This window comes from Piliocolobus tephrosceles, chromosome 6, assembly GCF_002776525.5.
Source record: "Piliocolobus tephrosceles isolate RC106 chromosome 6, ASM277652v3, whole genome shotgun sequence".
Classification (NCBI taxonomy): Eukaryota; Metazoa; Chordata; class Mammalia; order Primates; family Cercopithecidae; genus Piliocolobus; species Piliocolobus tephrosceles.
The window spans coordinates 42,652,453-42,676,849 of NC_045439.1; the positions used below are offsets into that span (position 1 = coordinate 42,652,453).

The 24,397-nt window shown below is 41.1% G+C and overlaps 1 protein-coding gene across 2 annotated transcripts in view; it reads right to left on the bottom strand.

The window, feature by feature from the left end:
* Positions 1-24,397, bottom strand: part of SYNE2 (spectrin repeat containing nuclear envelope protein 2) — a 380,145-nt gene that overhangs the window by 278,345 nt on the left and 77,403 nt on the right. For both annotated transcript variants that reach the window (XM_023232104.2, XM_023232093.3), the window contains exons 3-7: positions 12,546-12,607; positions 11,432-11,527; positions 11,260-11,337; positions 11,079-11,171; positions 3,529-3,710 (exon numbers count right to left, since the gene is read on the bottom strand). In XM_023232104.2, coding sequence (XP_023087872.2) covers positions 3,529-3,710; positions 11,079-11,171; positions 11,260-11,337; positions 11,432-11,527; positions 12,546-12,607 — 511 coding nt within the window. The remainder of the gene's footprint in view (positions 1-3,528; positions 3,711-11,078; positions 11,172-11,259; positions 11,338-11,431; positions 11,528-12,545; positions 12,608-24,397) is intronic.

Genomic DNA, 24,397 nt, shown 5'->3' on the forward strand with positions numbered 1-24,397 from the left:
TATCTATCTATCTATCTATCTATCTATCTATCTATCTATCTATCTATATCATTAGCTAGCCATTGTATTTAGAATAACATCTCTCACCCTGGTCTACAGACCCTATGTGATTTGGCCCCTGCCTGCTTTTCTCATCTTTGTATCTCCCCTCTCTTACAGAGTTACAGTCACCAGCCTCGTTCCTGTTTCTCAAAGCCACCCTCCTAGTCACTGTCCTTGGATGCTCCTTCTCATACATCTTCATAAAGCCTCCACTTGAGGAGTCAAAGTCTCTCTGCAGCAAAGCCCTGTCTTACCACCTGCACTAAAGGAGACACTCTCCCTGCCCTCAACCTTCTTGACCATATCAAAAGTCCTTCATAATTTGCTTGCCAACTGTAATTATCATATTTCTTCATGATGATTCCTGCTTTCCCCATCAGGATGCAAGCCTTTGAGAGCAAGGGCTTTGCCTTTCTTGTTCACCACTGTAGACTCATTCCCCAAACAATGCCTGGCATATAATCAGGGCTTAAGACACATATTTTTAAAAAAATCACTCCATCACTACTCCGTGCTTCATAAGGGATCAGTGAAAGTTTTGCAAAAGGGTATAGTTGCCTGCAACATTTGGGATATATTCTAGAACAACTATCGTGTCCTTTCATATCCCATAAAAAGCAGGAAGAAATTCAATAGACTATTTTAAGGTATGAATCAAATGATAAAAGCTACTCAGGAAACAGGTCTGCTCCAGATGACCTGGGTTTTCCTGTTCACTTAGGGGAAAAAAGTTTAAAACTATGACTGTAATAAACTACATAGCAGTCAGTGATTTTTGTGTTGTCTAACAAATATGTCTGTGGTATCTACTCTACCCAGAAACTGTTCTAAATGCTTTAAAAAAATTAATTCTTATCATGCATATAACAACCTATGACATATTACTGTTGTTCACATTTTATGACTGAAGAAATTGGAACACAAAGAGATTAGGTGTTCAAAGTCACCAGTTAGAAAGTACAGGGCACCAGCACTTCAAATCCAGGTACTCTGACTTTAGAACGTGCAAGACTAAGCTAAACTATTAGGTGGGTGCAAAAGTAATGGCAAATTGTAATGCTATGGCAAAAGTAATGCAATTACTTTTAAGTAATTAAAAGTAATGGCAAAAACCGCAATCACTTTTGCACCAACCTAATAATAACTAAAGGGATGGTGGCTGCAGCTGAGGGCAGGGCCAGACCTCAACACCTTGAGTACTGAACCAGCACTGCACTGACTGGCAGGCACGGTACCCAATACTGTGTGGGTCAGCTCTGCACTGATGAGCCAAAGCCAATGCCATAAAGATGCTGCTGCCAGACCTGAGAGAGGGTGGAATTAGGCTCCTGGTTAGCAGAACCTACACTCATTTAGATGTGGAGAATGGGGCCTGATTCATCTGTTTCACAAATGAGAAAATACAACATATTACATACAAAAGAGTCTTATTGAAATAAAACACAAATATTGAAATAATAAAACACAGGGTATTGAAATAAAAGTTATATAATACCACCAATGATGGCCAAAACTAGGATAAACCCATGATGAATTACTTAAGAAGAGGTGCTACATTTTAATAAGCTTAGCATAAGCTCTATAGCTGAAAACTAAGAAAGATGGGGAGACGTGAAGAAAAGATAAACTGTGGTAAAATATTTGGGGCTTTGAAAGGACTTTAAGGTTATTTATGCATAAATGAAATAAATCTGAGTAGACACAATAATGGTTTTCACAAATACTGTTTGGGATTTTTAAAATTTAGAAAACTGGAGTACAATTATCTCTAGGAGATTCAAGAAACAGTTCATTTAATATACTTTAAACCTCTATATAAGGTTATGTATGTTTATGGCTGTCATAAAATATAAAGAATGAATGACAACTAAAGAAAAGTAAGGCTGGGCCGGGAACAGTGGTTCACCCCTGTAATCCCAGCACTTTGGGAGGCTGAGGTGGGCAGATCACCTGAGGTCAGGAGTTTGAAACCAACCTGGGCCAACCTGATGAAACCTCATCTCTACTAAAAATACAAAATCAGCTGGGCATGGTGGTGCACACCTGTAATGCCAGCTACTCGGGAGGCTGAGGCAGGAGAATTGCTTGAACTCAGGAGGTGGAGGTTGCAGTGAGCTGAGATCCTGCCACTGCACTCCAGCCTGGGCGACAAGAGCGAAACTCCCTATCAAAAAAAGAAAAGTAAGGCTGAAGGCAGAAATTCAGCTCTATCTTGGCCTTTCAACAGGAAGGACTTACTCTGAAGTCCTGCATTTGAAGGGCTTAGCAACATATTTATGACCCTATTTACCTAACAATGCTATGATGTGACAAGAAATGCCCTGTGAACTCTACAGTTCTAGTAGAGAGATCTCCTGCATCTACAGTCCTTATTTTTCCTAAGCTCCAGCTCAGACATTGGTTAAAATGGAAAAGTAAATTGTCTCCCAAGAGCAGAAAACATTTTTCTTTCTTTAAAAGAAAAACAAGATATGAGCACTAACTTTCCTTCATTATCCCCAATTTTTAAAAATGCATACTCCAGCCTGGTGTGGTAGCTCACACCTGTAATCCCAGCACTTTCAGAGATGGAGGCAGGTGAATTGCTTTTGCTCAGAAGTTTGAAGCCAGCCAGGGCAACATGGCAAAACCCCATCTCTACAAAACATACAAAAATTAGCCAGACATGGTGGTGTGTACCTGCAGTCCCAGCTACTCAAGAGGCTAAGGTGGAAGGATCAATTGAGCCTGGGAGGTCAAGGCTGTAGTGAGCCATCATCAAACCACTGCAGTCCATCCTGGGTGACAAAGTGAGACCCTGTCTCAAAATGTATACTGTCTGGTCTCTGCTTCCTAATTGAGCTATGTTCCTAAACTCTGAGGTCTCTTAATATACTCACATACATCTTCAAGAGATAAGTTTTGTGTGTGTGTGTGTGTGTGTGTGTGTGTGTGTGTGTGTGTGTGAGACAGAGTTTCGCTCTTGTTTCCCAGGCTGCAGTGAAATGGCGTGATTTCGGCTCACCACAACCTCCACCTCCCAGGTTCAAGCAATTCTCCTGCCTCAGCCTCCCAAGTAGCTGGGATTACAGGCACATGCCACCATACCAGGCTAATTTTTCATAGAGACGGGGTTTCACCATGTTAGCCAGGCTGATCTCGAACACCTGACCTCAAATGATCTGCCCGCCTCAGCCTCCCAAAGTGCTGGGATTATAGGAGTGAGCCATCGTGCCTGGCACTTAAATACCACTTTATTTCCATGTAATAATATGCCCCCTAAACACAGCAGGTGGGAATGAGTTAGTTTACCCAGGTGATACTACCTTCCAGCCTTTGAAACCAAACGTGGCTGAGCTCTCGGGCTTCCACATATGGAAGAAGCACTGAGAGGAAGGGGGATAGTGAGAATTTTCATTTTAAGTGAGGGAGGTGTTTGGGTGGTGAGGTGGTGTTGGTTGATACAGTTGCCCTGTGTGTCTCTTAGGATCATAGCAAACTACTTACGTGGCGCATTGTTCCTGAGCCCACAAAAGAAGGGCCTTTTTTGCAGACATCTGCCATCTTGCTTGTACTTTGGAGCATTTCTTAGCTGGAGGACTTGAGGTAGGAGAAGAATCAACCACGCTCACATCATCCAGGGAAGGCTGATTGTAACTGCAAGGAAGAGTCTGGGCAAGCTTCTCAATCTAAGGAAGGCAAAGTAAGACTTAATGTTTATAAAAGCATAAGTTACCAGCATTGGGCCAAAATAAGACCTAAAAAGCATCCTATGACAGTCGTAGTTTACTCCTGGTGAAATGAATACTGGGCAAATCCTTGAATAACAGCATCTGCCACGAGGGCTGCACTTTTGCTTCCTAAGGTATGACTTGGGTCATTCCTTACACTCACCCAGGCATGCTGCCCCACACTGAGGGATGTCTCTCATCGATGCATCCCCCTGAAGTACTTATGGAGCACTTCACTGTAGCTTAACGCCTGTCAAACGAATTTAACTGAACCAAATTGAGCTCCTAGTCTAGAGTACCTTGAGAGACTGGATCAAGTGAAATGCATCCATTAAGGACAAATGTACACATCAAAAAAAAGATAGTCAAACACATGGATAGACAAGTCCAGAGGAAACAAATAAAACTGCCATTAAATCTACGAAAAACAATTGCATTAGTAACTTAAGAAATTTAAAGATATGCAGCAAAAGGATAGCTTTTACTATATTTACTATATTATACAGGCAAAATAAATGTAAAGGCAATATCCAGCGATCGTCAAAGTATAAGAAACTAGATATTCTTATATTGTTAGTAAATGTACAAATTGGCTCAATTTTTTTGGAGGGCGATGTCAACAACACAATTAACAAACTTGATCTGATCAGCATTGATCCAGTAAGCACTACACCAACATTGCTTTCACAAGCGTACAGGACATTTACTGAAACTGACCATGCTGCACCATAAATCAAGCTGCAGCAATTTTGAAAGACTGAACTCATTCAGAGTATGTTCTCTAACCACACTGAAATTCTAGTCAGCAGCAAAGATATAACAGATAAAATCTCCAAATATTCAGAAATTAAGATAAATATATATATATGTATATGTATATGTATGTATATATATATATATATATATATATATATATATATTTTTTTTTTTTTTTAGATGGAGTCTCGCTCTGTCGCCCAGGCTGGAGTGCAGTGGTACAATCTCGGCTCACTGCAACCTCCGCCTCCCAGGTTCAAGTGATTCTCCTGTCTCAGCCTCCTGAGTAGCTGGGATTACAGGTGCATATCACCACGCCCGGCTAATTTTTGTATTTTTGGTAGAGACAGGGTTTCACCATGTCAGTCAGGGTGGTCTCGAACTCCTGACTTCATGATCCGCCTGCCTCAGCCTCCCAAAGTGCTGGGATTATGGGCGCGAGCCACCACACGCGGCCTAAGCAATATATTTTTATATGGCCCATGGGTCAAATGAGAAATAGAAATGAAAATTAGAAAATATTTTAAACAGAATAATTAAAACGTTATACTCATAGATTGAAAGATGCAGTATTTTTTAAATGTCAATTTTTTTCTGAAACATTTTATACATGCCATGTAATCCTAATAAAAATCCCAGCAGGAGTGTGTGTGTGTGAGAATGTGCGTGTGTGTGCATATGTATTTATAAAATGTATATAAAAATGCAAAAAGCAAAGAATAATGAAGATTTTCTTAAAGAACAAGTTGGACAACTTACACTATCAGATATCAAGACTTACTATATAGTTACCAAAATTACAAAGTATAGTACTGGTGCAAAGAGAAGTGATGAAAGAAAATAGGTCATTTGAAAATAGAGCCTCACATATAGGGCGACTTCATGTCGACTTCACGTGTGAAGGTGACACTACAGCACAGTAGGAACATGGTGAGCTTTTCAATAAACTGTTGAGTCAACTGGATAGCCATATGGAAAAAAGTAAATTTCGATTGTTTCAACACAGCATACAAAATCAATTCATTCTTGAAAGACTGTAGAGCTAAATATAGAATTTAAAACAATTACATTTTCAGAACTGGGCTGTCCAGTATGACAGTCACTAGGCACATGTGAGATTTAAATTAAATTAACTGAATAATTCATTTCCTCTGCCACACTAGCCACATCTCAAGTGTTCAATAGCCACAAGTGGCTTGAACCCAGGAGGCAGAGGTTGCTAGTAGTCACTGTTTTGTACAATATAGCTATGGAACAGTTCCATCATTGCAGAAAATCCTATTGGACAAAACTGTTCTAGAAAATAATGTAAGAGAATACCTTCATAGTAAAAAGAGGTCTTTAAAGAATATAACAGGCCAGGCGTGGTGGTTCACAACTGTAATCCCAGCGCTTTGGGAGGCCAAGGCAGGTGGACCACCTGAGTTCAGGAGTTCAAGACCAGCCTGACCAACATGGTGAAACCCCATCTCTACTAAAAACACAAAAATTGGCTACGCCTTGTTGTGTACACCTGTAGTCCCAGATACTCAGGAGGCTGAGGCAGGAGAATCACTTGAACCCAGGAGGTGGACGCTGCAGTGAGCCAAGATTGTGCCACTGCACTCCAGCCTGGGCAACAGAGCAGGACTCCGTCTCAAAAAAAAAAAAAAAAAAAAGGAATATAAAAGTATAAGCCACAAAAGAAGTTGATAAATTCAAACTATATTAAAATTATGAATGCTTCCTCATTAAAAGATTGAAAAAGCAAGCCACAGAGTCAGAATTATTTGCAATTTACATATATTCTACAGAAAACTTTTGTCCACTATTATATTATACTGTAATACATGTTATATTATAGTATGTATTTTATATTATAAAATAGTATTACAATATTATATATTACAGTATATAATATATACTGGACAAAAGTTATATATTACAGTATATATATTATATATACTGGACAAAAGTTCTTTGTAGAATATATATAATGTATATACTGGAGATCACATATACATATATGTTTTATATTATATAAAATATAATATATATATTATGTATTATATAATATATACATTTACATTTTTATATAATATATTCATATATTATATATTATAAACATATATTATATATGTATATGTGATCTCCATACGTATATATGATCTTCAGTATATGTGTATATGTGTATTCATCTATATCTACATCTCCAGTATACATGTGTGTGTTTTTGGGAGACAGGGTCTTGCTCTGTTGCCCAGGCTAGAGTGCAGTAGCACAATCATGGCTCACTGCAGTCTCAATTTCCTAGACTCAAGTGCTTCTCCCACTTCAGTCTCCAGAGAAGCTGGGACCACAGGCAGGTACCACCATTCCCAGCTAATTATTTTTATTTTTATTTTTGTAGAGATGGGGTCTCCTTATGTTGCCCAGGCTGGTATTGTTTACTATGGCAGAGGAGAGAGTAGGAAGCTTCTGGGATCAAGCAATGCTCCTGCCTCAGCCTATCAAAGTGCTGGGATTATAGACATGAGCCACCGCATCTAGCCTAGAATGTATTTTAAAACATCTATAAATCATTACACATAACATCAAGGCTTAAATAATAAATTTTAAATGCCAAGTATTAGCAGCAGAGATTGTAGCAAGAAATTCTGGTGAGTATAAATTGGAAGAACTACTTTGATTAACTGTTTGGCAGTATATACTAAAGCTAAAGATCATATGCTCTGACACCATCAGCTCCGTTCCTAGATAGATACAGGATGGAAATGAGAATTTATACAAGGTAGATACAAGAATGTTCCAAACAGCTTTATTCATAGTAGCTAAAAACTGGCAACAGGTCACGTGTGGTGGCTCATGCCCGTAATCCCAGCACTGTGGAAGGCCGAGGTGGGCTAATCACCCGAGGTCAGGAGTTTGAGACCAGCCTGGCCAACACTGTGAAACCCCATCTCTAGTAAAAATACAGAATTAGCTGGGCATGGTGGCACACACCTATAATTCCAGCTACTCAGGCGGCTGAGGCCAGGGAATCGCTTGAACCCAGGAGGCAGAAGTTGCAGTGAGCCAAGATCGTGCCCCACTGCACTACAGCCAGGGTGACAGAGTGAGACTCCATCTCAAAAAACAAAACAGAACAAAACCAAAAACAAACAAAAAAACTGGCAGCAAGAGAAATGTGCACCAACAATACAATGGTAAATATGTTATGGTATATTCATACAATTGTATATTCATGCACAACAATGAACAAGAAAGACTTACTGATACTTGCTACGGTAAGGTAAATCTTACAGACATGATATAAAATGAAATAAGTCAAACACAAAAGAGTACATAGTGTACATAAGAGAAGACATTTATAATTCCATTTGTATGGTGTTAAAGACTCTACACTTATCCATAGGGCTCAAAGTGGTGCTTACCTTTAGGAAAGGAGGGCAGTGATTGGGAGAAGGACCTGGGGCACTTAGGGATGCTGGCAAAGTTCTATATTTTTATCTGGCAGGGTGATTATATGGGTGTGTTTCCTTTATAAATATTCATCAAACTCTATACTTAAGTCCTGTTCATTTTTATCTGTGTGTGTTACATATACATCGACAAAAGTTTACTTAAAATTTTTTAATTAAAAAAAAAAAAAGGCCAAGTGTGGTGGCTCACGTCTATAATCCCAGTACTTTGGGAGACTGAGGCGGGTGAATCATTTCAGGTCAGGAGTTCAAGACCAGCCTGGCCAACATGGTGAAATCCCGTCTCTACTAAAACTACAAAAATTAGCCAGGCATGGTGGTTGGCACCTGTAATCCCAGCTACTCAGGGGACTGAGGCATGAGAATCACTTGAACCCAGGAGGTGGAGATTGCAGTGAGCCAAAATCACGCCACTGCACTCCAGCCTCGGCAACAGAGCAGTCTCAATCAATCAATCAATCAATCAATCAATAAGCAAGCTTTAAGTTCAGCACGGTGGCTCACGCCTGTAATCCCAGCACTTTTGAGAGGCCAAGGCAGGCAGATCACAAGGTCAGGAGTTCAAGACCAGCCTGGCCAATATGGTGAAACCCCATCTCCTAAAAATACAAAAATTAGCCAGTTGTGGTGGTGCACGCCTGTAGTCCCAGCTACTTGGGAGGCTGAGGCAGAAGAATCAATTGCACCCAGGAGGTGGAGGTTGCAGTGAGTCAAGATCCTGCCACTGCACTCCAGTCTGGGCAACAGAGTGACACTCTGTCTCAAAAAAAAAAGCTATGGCACAATGCCACTTCTAAGAATTTGGCCCATGGAAATAATTAAGATTGTATAGCAAAGGTTTTATCTTAAAGGCATTCTTATCTGAAATTACCTATAATTACAAATGATCATGAGCTTTCTGACTATCCATTAGTGAAATACAGTACTTTACAACAAACGTCATGCCTCCATATACATATACACACACACATATACACATATATATATATATATTCAGAAAGCCGTTCAACAGAGCATGCTGAAAACAGTATGGATAACATGACCCCATTTTGTTAAAATATATACATATGAAGATACATTAATTCTTGCTGTATATATCATAAAGACTATACACTAAATTATTTATAGCAGCTATAGTGAGTGGTAGATTATAATTTTACTATCTGTATTAAAATTTTTAATTATACTTCAAATACCAGAAAACTATAGGAAAAAATAATACATGACCATGAACTATCAAATTTTAACATTTTATCACATTTGGTTTAGATTTTCTTAAAGAAATAAAACACAGGCAGGGCGTGGTGGCTCACGCCTATAATCCCAGCACTTTGGGAGCCCGAGGCAGGCGGATCACAAGGTCAGGAGTTCAAGACCAGCCTGAGCAACATGGAGAAACCCTGTCTCTACTAAAAATACAAAAATTAGCTGGGCATGGTGGCGCACACCTGTTAATCCCAGCTACTCAGGAGGCTGAGGCAGGAGAATCTCTTGAACCCAGGAGACGGAGGTTGCAGTGAGCTGGGATCACGCCACTGCACTCCAGCCTGGGCGACAGAGCAAGACTCCATCTCAAAAAAATAAAATAAAATAAATCATTTTAAAAAAAAAGAAATAAAACACAGATACAATTTAAGCCTCTTTCTCTCTCCAATCCCATTTTATCCTTTCCCAGAAAAAAAACGCACAATCTTAAATTTAGTTTTCATCATCCTCATGCATATTATTCCACTGTAATTACAAATGCATGTATCCAGAAATAATATATAGTCTGTCTCTGCATGTTTTAAATTTTATATGTTAGTTATGCTATTTTCTAGTTTTTCTAAAATAAGTATTGTTCCCAAGTTATTTTTAAAATAATTATGGAAATACAGAAAATGCAACTTTTTAGGTAGTGCAGACACCCTGCGCTATGTCAGAATTCCAGGCCTGAAAAAACATATTTATCAATCAGATGTTTTATAAAGTCAGAACTATAACTATCACAAAATCTTGATGTCCTCGCATAAGAGCTGGCATATAGTAAGTGTCAAAACTATCTGTGAAACGAAATGAATCTACAACTCAGTCTTGGGATAGAACTGGATGTTGTGGGATTATTCATAGTCAGATAGGACAGGGGTCCCCAAAATGTGGAGGCTTTAAAAAATTCAGTGGCTAGATTTCAAGCATTTACTCCAGAAGCTTTCTACTCTCTCCTCTGCCATAGTAAACAAACAATAAGAAGCAAACATTTACCATGGCAGGTTCTGTTCAGACTGGTGCTGATATTATGAATAATGCAGGATATCATGATAATTCAGCATTCAACTTTCAATTGAAAAACAGCAACAGGGCAGGCACGGTGGCTCAGGCCTGTAATCCCAGCACTTTGGGAGGCCAAGGCAGGCAGATCACCTGGGGTCAGGAATGTGAGACCATACCTGGCCAACATGGTAAAACCCCGTCCCTACAAAATATACAAAAATTAGACCGGGCACAGTGGCTCACACCTGTAATCTCAGCACTTTGGGAGGCAGAGGTGGGTGGATCACCTGAGGTCAGGAGTTCGAGACCAGCTAGACCGACATGGAGAAACCTCGTCTCTACTAAAAATACAAAATTAGCTGGGCGTGGTGGTGCATGTCTGCAATTCCAGCTACTCAGGAGGCTGAGGCAGAATAATCACTTGAACCCGGGAGGTGGAGGTTGCAGTGAGCCAACATCGCACCACTGCACTCCAGTCTGGGCAACAAGAACAAAACTCCACCTCAAAAAAAAAAAAGAAAAAAAATATGAACATTAGCTGGACACGGTGGCATGCGCCTGAAGTCCCAGCTACTCAGGAGGCTGAGACAGGAGAATCACTTGAATTCAGGAAGCAGAGGTTACAGTGAGCTGAGACTGTGCCACTGCACTCCAGCCTGGTTGACAGAGAGAGACTCTGTCTCCAGGGAAAAAAAAAAAACAATAACAGAAATGGCAAAAGTTCTGCTATTATTTTCTACCTGTTCAAGATTTCTAGAGGTCCTATTTATAGGAGATGCTCAGGACTGAATTTATTGCATTACATTTATTTTATACTGTGGTAGGGTAGAAATAATTTTTATATCATCAAACTACTTACATGAAAGTGCAGGATAATTGTCCAAATTAGGCCAAGGATAATGGATGGGTTTCCATCAATGATATCAGTAACATGAATATTTATTAGCTTAATCTGGAAAACAAGAAATGCAGGTTAAAAGGAGGAAATATTCCAGAGCATTAATCTCGCCTGTGAATTTTTAAGTAAAATTTACACTTACTGATCGGTTTCTTAGGAATGTCAAAGCATGTTCTATATTGATTCTACACTGGAATGTATTAGATCCTTTATCCCGAGGCTGTGAAATTCAAGCAAATATATTACTCACAAAAAATGAAATATATATTTTTTAAATCAACAGAAAGTCTCTCAGTATCATTTAAAAATCTTACCAACTGTTGCCCAGAAAGTACTTCTAGCAGATCCAGGAGGACATGCCCCTTTTTAATGTCTGTAAATAGGTCGGATATAACTGAGGGAGAAGTGTGCTGCAGAAGGTCACAAGAAAAATAATCATTCAAACTGTGGTCCAAAAACCATACCTTTAAGGATCTCATAAATGTGCTTTGTGAAAAACTAAAATTCAGTAATGACTTTCCTCTTAATTAAGAGAATGAGAAAGAACATGCAAAGATTCATATCAAAACATAAGAAAAGTAGCAAATTTAAATTATCTTATGGCAAATTTCCAGTAACACAACACCCTTTATGCATGGAGCTTTCACTAAGAGCTTAAAACCTGAGCACACAAGCGGCATTAAAGACGTTTAGAATCAGTCACTAGTGACTCATCTGGAGAGTAGATTACATTTCTGGAGTAACCTGCTTATGTATTTACCCTTTCTTAGAATTACAAGCATCATGTTGAAATGAACAGAGAGAAAACAGTGTGCGTGGTCTGTGAGAAGAGGCTCATTCATCATGTATCTAGGTTACTCTAGACACTCAGCATCAGTGTGGTAGGATGGCACCGTGATTATGATCAAGGCTGCCGAGTCCAGATTGTCTGGGTTCATATCCCAGCACTATCACTTCTAAGCTATGTGACCACATGCAAGTCACATCCCTTCTCTGCACTGAAGTTTCCTTGACCTTTAAACAGGTATATTACTATCTATCTTATAGGGATGTCGTGAAATCATTTGTCAGGAGTTGTCACAATCATTACTTTTAAAGACTTCAGGACAGTTTCTAATATATAACATTCATTATATGCAAATCAGTATTACTATTATTTCACTTGAAGAGATGTGATTAAATATTTTATAGCACTGTCCCATATCCTCAACAAAAGTACTTTTTTGTCTGTGCGAGAAAGAGTAACAAATAAATCAAAACAAGATCAAGATAACTTTTAAAACATCTTCTTTCAAGAAAAGACATTCCACAACCTTTTCCCTGTCATCACCAGTACCATTTTTTAATGGCCTCCTTGGGGTCAAAATAGAAGGAGTATGGGGGAGTAACAAACAGATTTATAACCTAATTTGGTCTTTGTTTGCTTACCCTGGCTAACTGTGAGTTTATCCAGCACGTGAAGGCCTTCTTCTGGGTGTCTTCCTGTTCAGCTACCAAAGAAGGAACAGCAGCAGTTATAAAACCAGAAGCCTCAGAAACCTCCTGCACATATCAGAGCTTCAGAGGTCTGTCACACTGGGTGTGTGCCTGTGTTTCACAAGCTTACAAACTTTCCAGGATTTAGTCTAAATTGTAGATGTTTGTCCAAGTAGTGTTTTTAAAAGCATGTTGATAGGATATTTTTTTAAAAACCATGGGTTTGTTGACGAGACAATGGTTTTTAATATTTTTTACTGACTAAAGAATTAGGACCACGGTGCTGTGGTTCACACCTGTAATCCCAGCACTTGGGAGGCCAAGGTAAGCAGATTGTTTGAGCTCAGGAGTTCGAGACCAGCCTGGGCAACATAGAGAAATCTCATCTTTACAAAAAATACAAAAATTAGCTAGGCGTGGTGGCATGAACCTGTGAGGTGGGGAAGATGGTTTGAGCCCGGGAACTCAAGGCTGCATAAGTCGTGATCATGCCCCTGCACTGCAGCCTGGTCAACAGAGTAAGACTCTGTCTCATTTAAAAAAAAGAAAAAAGAAAAAACAACTGAGACCCTATACCACCTTGACAGTACTGTACAAAGAACTGTGAACAGCAACAGGAGTTCCTAACCCACAAAGACTTTAAGTTTAAGCCAAAACCACTCAGTAAAGATGACCCCAGAATATAAGAAGATGTTTTAAATGGCACATAAAATCATTACGGTTTATTCTTAACATTTATCACGGAGAATATATTGCCACTGAATTAACTGTAAATGAGCTGTAATTAGTCAGAGAGAACTGAGTTCAAATCCTGTTTCTGTTATGGAGTAGCTGTGTGACCTTGAGCCGTGTCTGTTTAATAAAAAAGTAATAGGCATTTGTCTCTAGAGATTGTTATGAGAATCTAATGATTCACTTAAAGTGATTAGCATAGACTCTGGCACATAAGAAGTGCTGGCTATTACTCTTACTAAACACGTAGGGGTTGGATATGGTGGTTCACGCCTGTAATCTCAACACTTTGGGAGGCCAAGGCCGGTGGATCACCTGAGGTCAAGAGTTCGAGACCAGTCTGAGCAACATGGGGAAACCCCATCTCTAATAAAAATGCAAAAATTAGCCGGGCGTGGTGGCACATGCCCGAGTAGGCCCAGCTACTCAGGAGGCTGAGACAGGAGAATCATTTGAACCCAGGAGGCAGAGGTTGCAGTGAGCTGAGATCGTGCCACTGTACTCTAGCCTGGGTAACGATGTGTGACTTCGTCTCAAAAAGAAAAAAGAAAAAAAAAACCCAGGTAGGAGTCATAGGGAAGACCTGAACCCTCAGAGTACAGCCCTTCTTGCCCCTCTGAGCAGGAGTGGGCCCCACACTGACACCATGCCTCCTCTAGCCCTCTACCCCGATTTTCAGCAGACATTCTTGACACCGAGGTTAAGGGTTAGCCCTGCACTCATGAACTGAGCTTCCATCTCCCCAGGCCTCCTCACCTGGATGGGCAGGGATAAGCATAGGCCCAGACACCCATTGCATCCTGTGCCCAATGCTTACGGCCTTGCCACCATCAACCTCAAGTTCACCGGGCCTCATCTCACTATACCCTTTATCCTTGCTTATATCAGCCAATGCATGCACACATGCACACACTCACGTGCATGCATGCAAACACACACATAAGCACATATGTATATACATGCACACATGCACACACACGCACATGCACTCTAGACTCTCAGGTCCCTCTCATTTATTTCTCTCTAATTCCCAAAAGACTCTGCATATCCCCCCAACTTTTCTCATCTCCCACCTCTCCTTAAGTTCTAAAATGTTTCCAATGATGAAGAAATCTGTGGTGCGCCATCAGCAAAATCCCCTCCGTGCCCAATACCCTCTCTGGTGCTGAGGCTTTGCCTTGCTGCTCTCATGGAAACCTGGCCCTCCTTTGAGAATACCGCTTCCCCTGCAGCCCTCTCAAGTGGCGGCTTTGCTTTCTCTTGCAGCCCTCGTACCACTGTTTCCTCGCTCCTCGTGGCCACCTCCAGTTCATCCTCTACCCTCTTTGTCCCTGAAATCCCCTAGCTTTGAGTCTCATGTCATCACACTATCCTTGCTATCATAATTGTTACCTACCTCTATCATTTCCCACCCTCTCTGCTCCTTCTCCACTGTCACTCTGTCCAATAGAACTCCTGTCTAACTCGTAGCACTTTCTTATTTACTTATTTTTAGACAGGGTCTCACTCTGCTGATCAAGATGGAGTGCAGGGGCGTGATCATGGCTTACTGCAGCCTTGCCCTCCCAGGGTCCCAAGTAGCTGGGACTACAGGTGTGTACTGCCATGTCCAGCTAATTTTTTTAATTTTTTGTAGAGATGGGTGTCACCATGTTACCCAGGCTGTTCTCAAACTCTTAGGCTCAAGCAATCCTCCCAACTCACCTCCCAAAGTGCTGGGATTACAGGCATGAGCCATCATACCTGGCCTTATTCTTGGCAATTTCAATATACACAGCAACGAACTTTCCAATGTCCTGGCCCCTCAGCTTCTCGAATTCCTCCTCTCCAATACACTTGTCTTCTGCCCTGCGTCAACCACTTTGTTGTCATGGTCATACTCCAGACTTTGTTATTACTAATAACAACTCCTCCATGATCTCAAGTTCATGCATCTCCAATCAGTTCACTCGTTCTAGTGCCCCAACTCCAACAATCCTTTCAGTTCATCGACAACTTCAAGCCATTGACTCTGCCAGTTTTTCAGTGTCCCTCAACCCCAGGATGCCCTACGTTTCATTCTTAAACATTTTAAGTTCCATGATCAATTATTACCAACACTCCTTGCATTTCACCTATTTTGTTCTATTCACTTTGACACTTCATGACTACTCTGTGCACTTCATCCTACAAACAGGTTGCTGAATGTGGCTGGAGAAACCCACTGAACAGTGCTCACTGATCTCACCAGCGCCCCCAGTGGACCCTAAACGCTGCCCAGTAATCACACTGTATGGCCCTCTGCCCCTCCCCAGATGGCAACTTCACCCCTTTTCTTCTTCCACAAACGTCCAATACCTCCCCCACATCATTAAACTCAGCTGAGACCTTGCTTCCCACCCCCTCATCTAACAGCCTGCAAAAGTGCTCTGCCTCCAACCTGTCAGCACAGATGAACTAGCTTTGCTCAGCTCTAAAGCCAGTCCTTTCACTTGTCCACTATATCCCATCCCTGTGCTCCAACACAAGAACATGCTGTTCCTGCCTCTTCTGTATCCTCTTCCCCTACTCTCTTAGACAATTCCCATGAGTATACAGCCATACTGTTAATTCTCCCACCCAAAAACAAACCTCTCTTGACGCCAGATCCCCACCAGCCATCGCTTCATTTGTCTGCTCTTTTGTGGCAAAATTCCTCAAAGAGTTTGTGTTTACTGTCTCCAGGTCTTCTCCTCCCTCACTCTTAACTGCACCCATACCAACCAAGTCCCTGCCATTCAGCTGAAATAGCTTTCTCAACATGGTCACTTGAATCAAGGTCCTCGATGACCCACTCCCGCTAAAACCAATGGTTTGTTCTCAACCTTCATCCTGCTGGACCCATCAGCAGCATCTGATACAGATGATCACTCTCCTCTCCTGCTTCCAGGACCCAGACTCCTGATTTTCCTCTTTCATCAAGGTTGCTCCGTCCTTTCTTTCACGTTTCATATCTATGCCTCCAGATATCCTGTTAGGTCCACCTTCACAATATATTCAGGATATGACCACTTCCCACCACCTCCATCACCACCACCCTGGCCCAAGTCACCATCACCTCCACCTGGGTTACTGCGACAGATTCCTAACAGATCTTCCTTCCAGCTTTGCCCCAAAATATTATGCTCAGCAGAGCAGGCAGAGTGATGTTGCTAAAATGTTCACTCAGATCAGGAAACTCCTTTGCTCAAAACCCTGCAAGGGCTCCTCTCTTCACTCCTCATAATGGCTACAAGCCCCAGCACTATCTGCCCTTCCCTGCTTCCCACTTGCTAATTCTGCCCCAACCACTCTGGCCCCCTGTTTTCCTCAAACTCCCCAGACCCATTCCCACCTTAGGCTTTGGCACCAGCTGTTCTTTCTTCTGGAAACGTTCTTTCTACAGTTATCCACAGGCGAATTCCCTCACCTCCTTCAAATCCTGGCACAGACAACACCTCATCTAAGAGGTCTACCCTGACTGTCCGATCTAAAACTGTAACACCCCCAACTCCCGATCCCTCTTGTCCTGCTCTATTCTTTTTTCCTACTTATCTCTTTTAACATTCCAGGTAAATTACTCATACAGTAAGTTTATTGTTAATGTCTCATTCACCTCTCAATAGAATTTAAGCACCACAACACAGGCAAAGATGCTTCGTCTGTGATATGTCCCAAGTGCCTAGAAAAGCTTGGCCCAGAGTAGGCCTTAAATAAATATTTTCTGAAATAATAATAATGTTTTGGGCTGGGCATGGGGGCTCACGCCTGTAATCCCAGCACTTTAGGAAGCCGAGGCAGGCAGATCACAAGGTCAGGATTTCGAAACCAGTGTGGCCAACATGGTGAAACCCCATCTCTACTAAAACTACAAAAATTAGCTGGGCATGGTGGCAGGCACCTGCAATCCCAGCTACTCAGGAGGCTAAGGCAGGAGAATCGCTTGAACCTGGGAGGGAGAGATTGCAGTGAACCGAGATTGTGCCTGGGCAACAGAGTGAGACTCCATCTCAATAATAATAGTAATAATAATAAATGTTTTGTCTTCTTTTTTAGATTTAGTAGAGATGACGTCTGACTATGTTGCCCAGGCTGGTCTTGAACTCCTGGACTCAAGTGATCTTCCCATGTTGGTCTCCCGAAGTGCTGGAATTACAAGTGTAAGGCACCACACCTAACCTAATAATAATGTTTTTAATTATTATTGTGGTTGTTATATTTTACTATATTGAAGCAAATATACCTTTACGAGTTCACAGTCCTTTCTCTTAAAGTTGTCTGTTCTACCTTCTACTACATTGTTTTCCTTGGACTTTAGTCTCCCTTATTAATCTACATAGTCATAGTGAATTGAAATTGTTGGTATTTGGCCTGCAATATATGTAAAAGTATAACATCTAATTTAAGTTCTAGAAAAATTTTGAAGTAGACAAGAGCTCTGGTTGAAGAATTAGAAGAAGGCCTAGCAGTATAAATGGAATTTTGTGGTGTTTACAACTGCCTACTAAATATTGCGACTGATTAGAGATTAAAGATGCACCAAACCTCACAGGAATTTTTTTCCTTTTTAGTCCATTCCATTTTTTATGTATTACCAATTTAAATTAGTTATAGCCTACTGATTTACACTTTATAGGGTGTTCAATAATTGCGAACTGAACTAAATTGAGTTCTGATAAGCCAACTGGATAATTCAGGCTTTTGAGAGTCATTCCTGTCTTATATAAATTTCTCTCAATGAAATAATTCCAGAGCACCACAATTTTGTCCTATAATTCAAAACTATACCAAATCTCCTAGAATCTCTGAGAAATGTTTTCATTGTTTTGTCCCCTAGTATCAGAAGATAAGAGAATAACTTTTAAACATGTATTGCCACCTACCAAGAAAAAAGCATCAAAGGCTAATTTTGTATCTTAATAGAAAAAAACTAGAGAATACGTTTTTGTGATTCCAGGATCAAGTTATATTCACACGCTGTACACTAATCAAGGTCACATGTAAAAGCAGAGAGGGCCCTATCCATTCCTAGCAAGAGAGCAGACATTCAAAATGGAAACAAACAACAAAAACAAATCTCTCTTGGTCCCTTCCTTATTTTTAAGGGACCAAGAGAGATTTTTCCCCATCTAGATGATAAGCAGTAAAAAAGAAACTAATCAGCAATATTATCAGGTCCAGGAGAGAGAGTATGCACTGATTTGAGGGGAGTTATGGCAGGAAGGAGGAGCACAACTCAACAACCTCAGAAGAGGTGAAATGCAGCGGGAAACTGAGTGTAAAAAGACCATTGTGTGCCTACAGAGTCCTACCAATCCATGCCCACCTGGAAACCTCAGCCATTTTGAGCTAGTTCCAAACAAGATGAGGGGTCATTTCATTTGCACGTGATACTAGACAAAAGGGGTCTTATACTAAGCAACCTGGGACTATGAACTTTTCTAGCTGAGAAAAGTGGCAGCAAAATCAGGGCTCTAACTGGATTGTTCAAATGGAGCACCTAATCGGACAGCAAACTGAGGAACATGCCCTTGATGCTCCTCAGAGACATAAACTTGAATTTAAAATAATCAAAACTTTTGTAAGGAAAAGTTGAAGTTACCTCTGTCCTAATCTGATCAAACTCTAATAAAACAAGGGAAAAAACACTAAGAGGGGCAGCCAGAACAAATCCCCACAGGTATTCTCCAGTTGTTAGCAAATGAGACAGTGCACAAATGAAATCTTCAGAAAAAAAGATTTGGAAAGGAATCTGCACGGCTTTTAACTCATTGTTCGAACTTAGAGAATGCCTCTTCATCCTGGAAATCAGAACCCTCTAAATGCAATAAAGACCCTTTGCTTAATGGCAAACAAAGACGTCCCAGGTGCAATTAAACACCTTTGTAGCAGCTCAATTAAATGGTTTCGTATGCACCATTCCATTTATCCCCTGACACACTTTTCTCACATTTTCATACTGCTTTATCCCTGAATGGCAGTATTCAATGGGAACCAGCGCCAAATAGCTCACCCTATGGCAGGATAAGGAAACTTTTGTTCTTTCAAAGGCTGACCCATCGGGGAAAAAATAATTGAGAGCCACGTGCTTATAGCGACTTAATAAAACTCTTCTTAGAATGGCATGTGGAGAATAGGACCTTTCAATCAGCAGATGTTAGGGATAGAAAAAGCAAAGAAATAAAGAGAATAATACAATCTACTACAATGATGAATTTCTGTGAAAATGCTCAGGGAATAGAGAATGAGAAATTATCTTGATTTTCCAGGCAAATATACATACATGATGCAGGAAAATGTGGTCAGTGAATTTTATTCAGGCCCACATGAGTATTCTTGCTTATCATCCTTGAAAAATATTTGCCTGAATTTGAGAAATGAGGCACAGAAGGCAAAGATTTTTCTCTAGGTGTCATTACCATAAAAATACATTTAATCCCTGAGTTTGTTCTGATTCAGTCTGCTTTTGTGAGCAGGCAACTCATATCCTTAGCCAGAAGGGAACTGAACTGAAAGCCAATTGAATTAAGCTAATTAAAGGGTGTGGATTTTCATTTTAAAGCTCATTATGAAACTACCATGGCTACTAAGTCTCAGCAAGGTCATTTCCCAAAAGTTGGTCTAAAATGTTGACTCCAGGAGTCCTCCCTGGCAGTAAGAGTTCAAAAGCAGTTACCTGAGGCTAAGAATCACTAGCTTTCATTTTCACTTAAACACAGAGCAATGCAGGATTAAAATGTGGCATCTCCAAGAGTGTTCGCTACTCTATGAGGAAGCCTTGTGACCTCTTCCTATCAAAGAATTTCTTTTCTTCTCCTCCTATGATTGGATTATTAATAACAGGTTTACTGCATGTGGCCCTAGATTCATTACTTTGATCTTTCACTCTCCTTATTAAAATTATTTGATCATTTCCTAATTCCTTACTGAAAAAAATGATCAATTCTTAGCCTAACATTCCAGGTCATTGGTAACTTGGCTCCATGACTTCTGTACCCATATCCTATTTCTCTGGCCAAACGAGGATATCTACAATTCCCCAACGATGTTTCACCCTTTTCTGCATCACCACGCTACATACTGTCTGGAATGGCCACTCTTCCCCATCTCTCTGCGTTCATAGAAATGCCAGCACCCAGCACATGTGGGCACTTGATCAACATTTATTATAATTGGACATATGCAGTTTAAAAGTTCCACACCCCTTTTTTTATTTTGAGATAGGGTCTCAACTCTATCACCAAGGCTGGAGTGTGCAGTGGAGCAATCACAGTTCACTGCAGCCTGGAACTCCACGGCTCAAGTGATCCTCCCATCTCAGCCTCCCCAGTAGCTGGGACTACAGGTGTGTGCCACTACACCTGATTTTTGTATTTTTTTTTTTTTTTATGGAAACGGGGTTTTGCCATATTGCCCAGACTGGTGTCGAATGCCTGGGCTCAAGTGATCCACCCACTTGGGACTCCCAAAGTGTTCGGATTACAGGCATGAGCCACTGCATACAGCCAAAAGTCCCCTTCCTTTTTTGTTTTGTTTTTTCTTTGAGACAGAGTTTCGCTCTTGTCGCCCAGGTTGCAGCGCAATGGCACAATCTCGGCTCACTGCAACCTCCGCCTCCCAGGTTTAAGTGATTCTCCTGCCTCAGACTCCCAACTAGCTGGGATTATAGGTGCTTGTCACCACACCTGGCTAATATTTGTATTTTTAGTAGAGACGGGATTTCACCATGTTGGTCAGGATGGTCTTGAACTCCTGACCTTAGGTGAGGTGCTCCACCTGCCTTGGCCTCCCAAGTGCTGGGATTACAGGCGTGCCTGGCCCCAAAGTCCCCTTTCTTAAAATGAATAGAAATAATCTATTCTGTTTCTGGCCTATGACAATATTTGTTGAATCTTTTCTGCTTATTATTATTACAAAGAAATCTGTAATGCTTATAAAAATTTTTCAAACAGTACATAGGGATATAAAATAGAAATTAAAAGCTAATCTTAGAGCCAGGCATGGTGGTAAATACCTATAGTCCCAGCTACTCTGGTAACTGAAGTAGGAGGATCAGTGGAGTCCAGCAGCAGTTGAAGACTAACTTGAATTTCGGGTATATAACTTACAGGTTTCCCTCCTACTCAGCCTAAGAACTTGGAATTAAACCTTTGTGCTTTTGTGTTTTTGCTTCCCCTCAGCAGTGTAATGTAGAAAAAAAAAAATCCCCAATAAATATTTGCTGATTGAAAGACTTAGGAAATACTAAAAGTATTAAGGATAAAACTGACTGATGGAGGAAAAGAACTTATTGGCAACAGTTATACTAGGCCTACGTCTTCTCTTAATCCTTTTCGTTCTTTTTTTTTTTTTGAGACAGAGTCTCGCTCTGTAGCCCAGGCTAGAGTGCAATGGCATGATTTTGGCTCACTGCAACCTCTGCCTCCCAGGTTCAAGTGATTCTCCTGCCTCAGCCTCCTGAGTAGCTGGGATTACAGGCACCTGCCACCACGCCCAGCTAAGTTTTGTACTTTTAGTACAGACGGGTTTTCACCACATTGGCCAGGCTGGTCTCAAACTCCTGACCTCATGATCCGCCTGCCTCGGTCTCCCAAAGCGCTAGGATTACAGGCGTGAGACACTGCGCCTGGCCAATCTTTATTTTAATAACCCCTAGACAATTTGTTTATTCTACCAATAAAACGTCTTGAACAAAAGGGCATTATGGAAGAAAAGCACTCTTTTTCTGTATTACAGCTCTTATACTTCACTTACGATACCAAATGTGTGAATTTTTCCCTAACACTAAGCAATTCTCCAGCTCTCCAGACACCAAGTGGGTATCCTCTATTCAATGATGACAATGACTGCCTGGAGTTAGTGCAGACCCCACATGTTAAGGGCTCAGTACCACAAGACTCTCCCCTACTTCAGATGCCAATTACAGGTAGTTGATTTCCAGGTTACCCACATTTCCGTCTGACTTGGCTATAAATCAGGGGTTTCCCAATCCCCTCCTCAGGTTCAGTAATTTGCTATAACGGCTCTCACAGAACTCAAGGAAACACTTACATTTGCTCGTTTATTATAAGGTGCAGCGGCTCACGCCTGTAATTCCAGCACTTTGGGAGGCCGAGGTGGGCGGATCACCCGAGGTCAGGAGTTCGAAACCAGCCTGGTCAACATGGTGAAACCCTGCCTCTACTAAAAATACAAAAAGTTAGCCAGGAATGGTGGGGGACACCTATAATTCCAGCTACTTGGGAGGCTGAGGAAGGAGAATTGCTTGAATTTGGGAGGCAAAGGTTTGCAGTGAGCTGTGATTGCACCACTGCACTCCAGCCTGGGCAATAGAGCAGGACTCCATCTTTAAAAAAAAAAAAAAAAAAGATAATGATAAAAGATAGTGATAGGCAGCCAGATGAAGGTGTACAGAGGGCAAGGTCTGGAAGGGTCCCAGCACATGAACATGTTCACAAACCCAGAAGGCCTCCAAACTACACTTTAGAGATTTTTTAATTAACAACTGTTTTATTGAAACATAACTCACATACCATAAAATTCACTTTTTAAAGTGTATAATTCACAAAGTTGTACAATCTTCTCATTGGTTTTTTTTTTTTGAGACAGGGTCTCACTATATGGCCCAGGCTGGAATGCAGTGGTGCAACCACAGCTCACTGCAGCCTCGACCTCCTAGGCTCAAGTGATCCTCCCACCTCAGCCTCCCGAGTAGCTGGACCATAGGCAAATGCCACCACGACCGGCTAACTTTTTTCATTTTTTATAGAGACGGGGGTCTACTTACGTCATCCAGGCTGGTCGCGAACTCCTGGCCTCAAGCAATCTTCCTGCCTTAGTCTCTCAAAGCACTAGGATTATAGGCATGAGTCACCGTGTCTGGCCCCATCTCATTGTATTTTAAAATCCAAACCATAATCATGGCCCATAGCTTCATGTAATCTGGCTCCTGCCTACCTCTAAAAACTTCATTTCATGACATGTTTGACTTTATAATTGCTGTTTCCTTAACCTGGAATTCTGGAATACATTTTCTACTTGCATTTCATATGGCTGGCTCATCCTGATGCCTTTAGTCGAGTATCTCCAGAGAGAAAAAAAAAATTTTTTTTTTTTTTTTTGAGACGGTTTCACTCTTGTCGCCCAGGCTGGAGTGCAACGGCGCGATCTCAGCTCACTGCAACCTCCGCCTCCCAGTTCATGCAATTCTCCTGCCTCAGCCTCCTAAGTAGCTGGGATTACAGGCACCTGCCCCCACGCCCAGCTAATTTTTGGATTTTTAGTAGAGACAGGGTTTCACCATGTTGGCCAGAATGGTCTTGAACTCCTGATCTCACGTGATCCACCCACCTTGGCCTCCCAAAGTGCTGGGATTACAGGTGTGAGCCACCACACCCGGCCTCAGAGAAAATTTTTCAAACACATTATCCAAAATACCCTTCATCCAAACAATTACTCTCTATCATATCATCCTATTTACTTTCTTCTTTAGATTTACAATGTGTAAATGATACTATATTACTTATTTGTTATTGGTATATTGTATGGCTTTCCCACTAGAATTTCCATAGGATATAGATTTTTTTAGCTCAGCCCTTTAGAGATTTTTATGGAGGCTTCATCACATAAACATAATGAATTATTAATTCAATCTCCAGCTCTTCTCACCCCTCTGGAAAATGGAGGTGGAAGGAGTTCCAAATTTCTAATCATGGCTTGGTGTTTCTGGTAACCATACTCCATCCTGAAGCTATCTAGGAGCCCATCAAGAGTGGACTCATTAGAACAAAAGATGGTCCTATCACCCAGGAAATTCCAAGGGCTTTCGGAGCTCTGTGTCAGGAACTAGAGCCAAAGATCAAATATTAGAACAAAAGATGCTCCTAACATCCCTGTGGTTCAGGAAATTACAAGGGTTTTAGGAGCTCTGTGCCAGGAACCAGGGGCAGAGACCAAATATATATTTCTTATTATGTCACAGGCATGTGCTAATGAGACCCTGTTGCCATTCCCTACAACAATACTGCCAACTCACTGTTAGCTAGGACAGACACGGTAAGGATGATAATTAAATT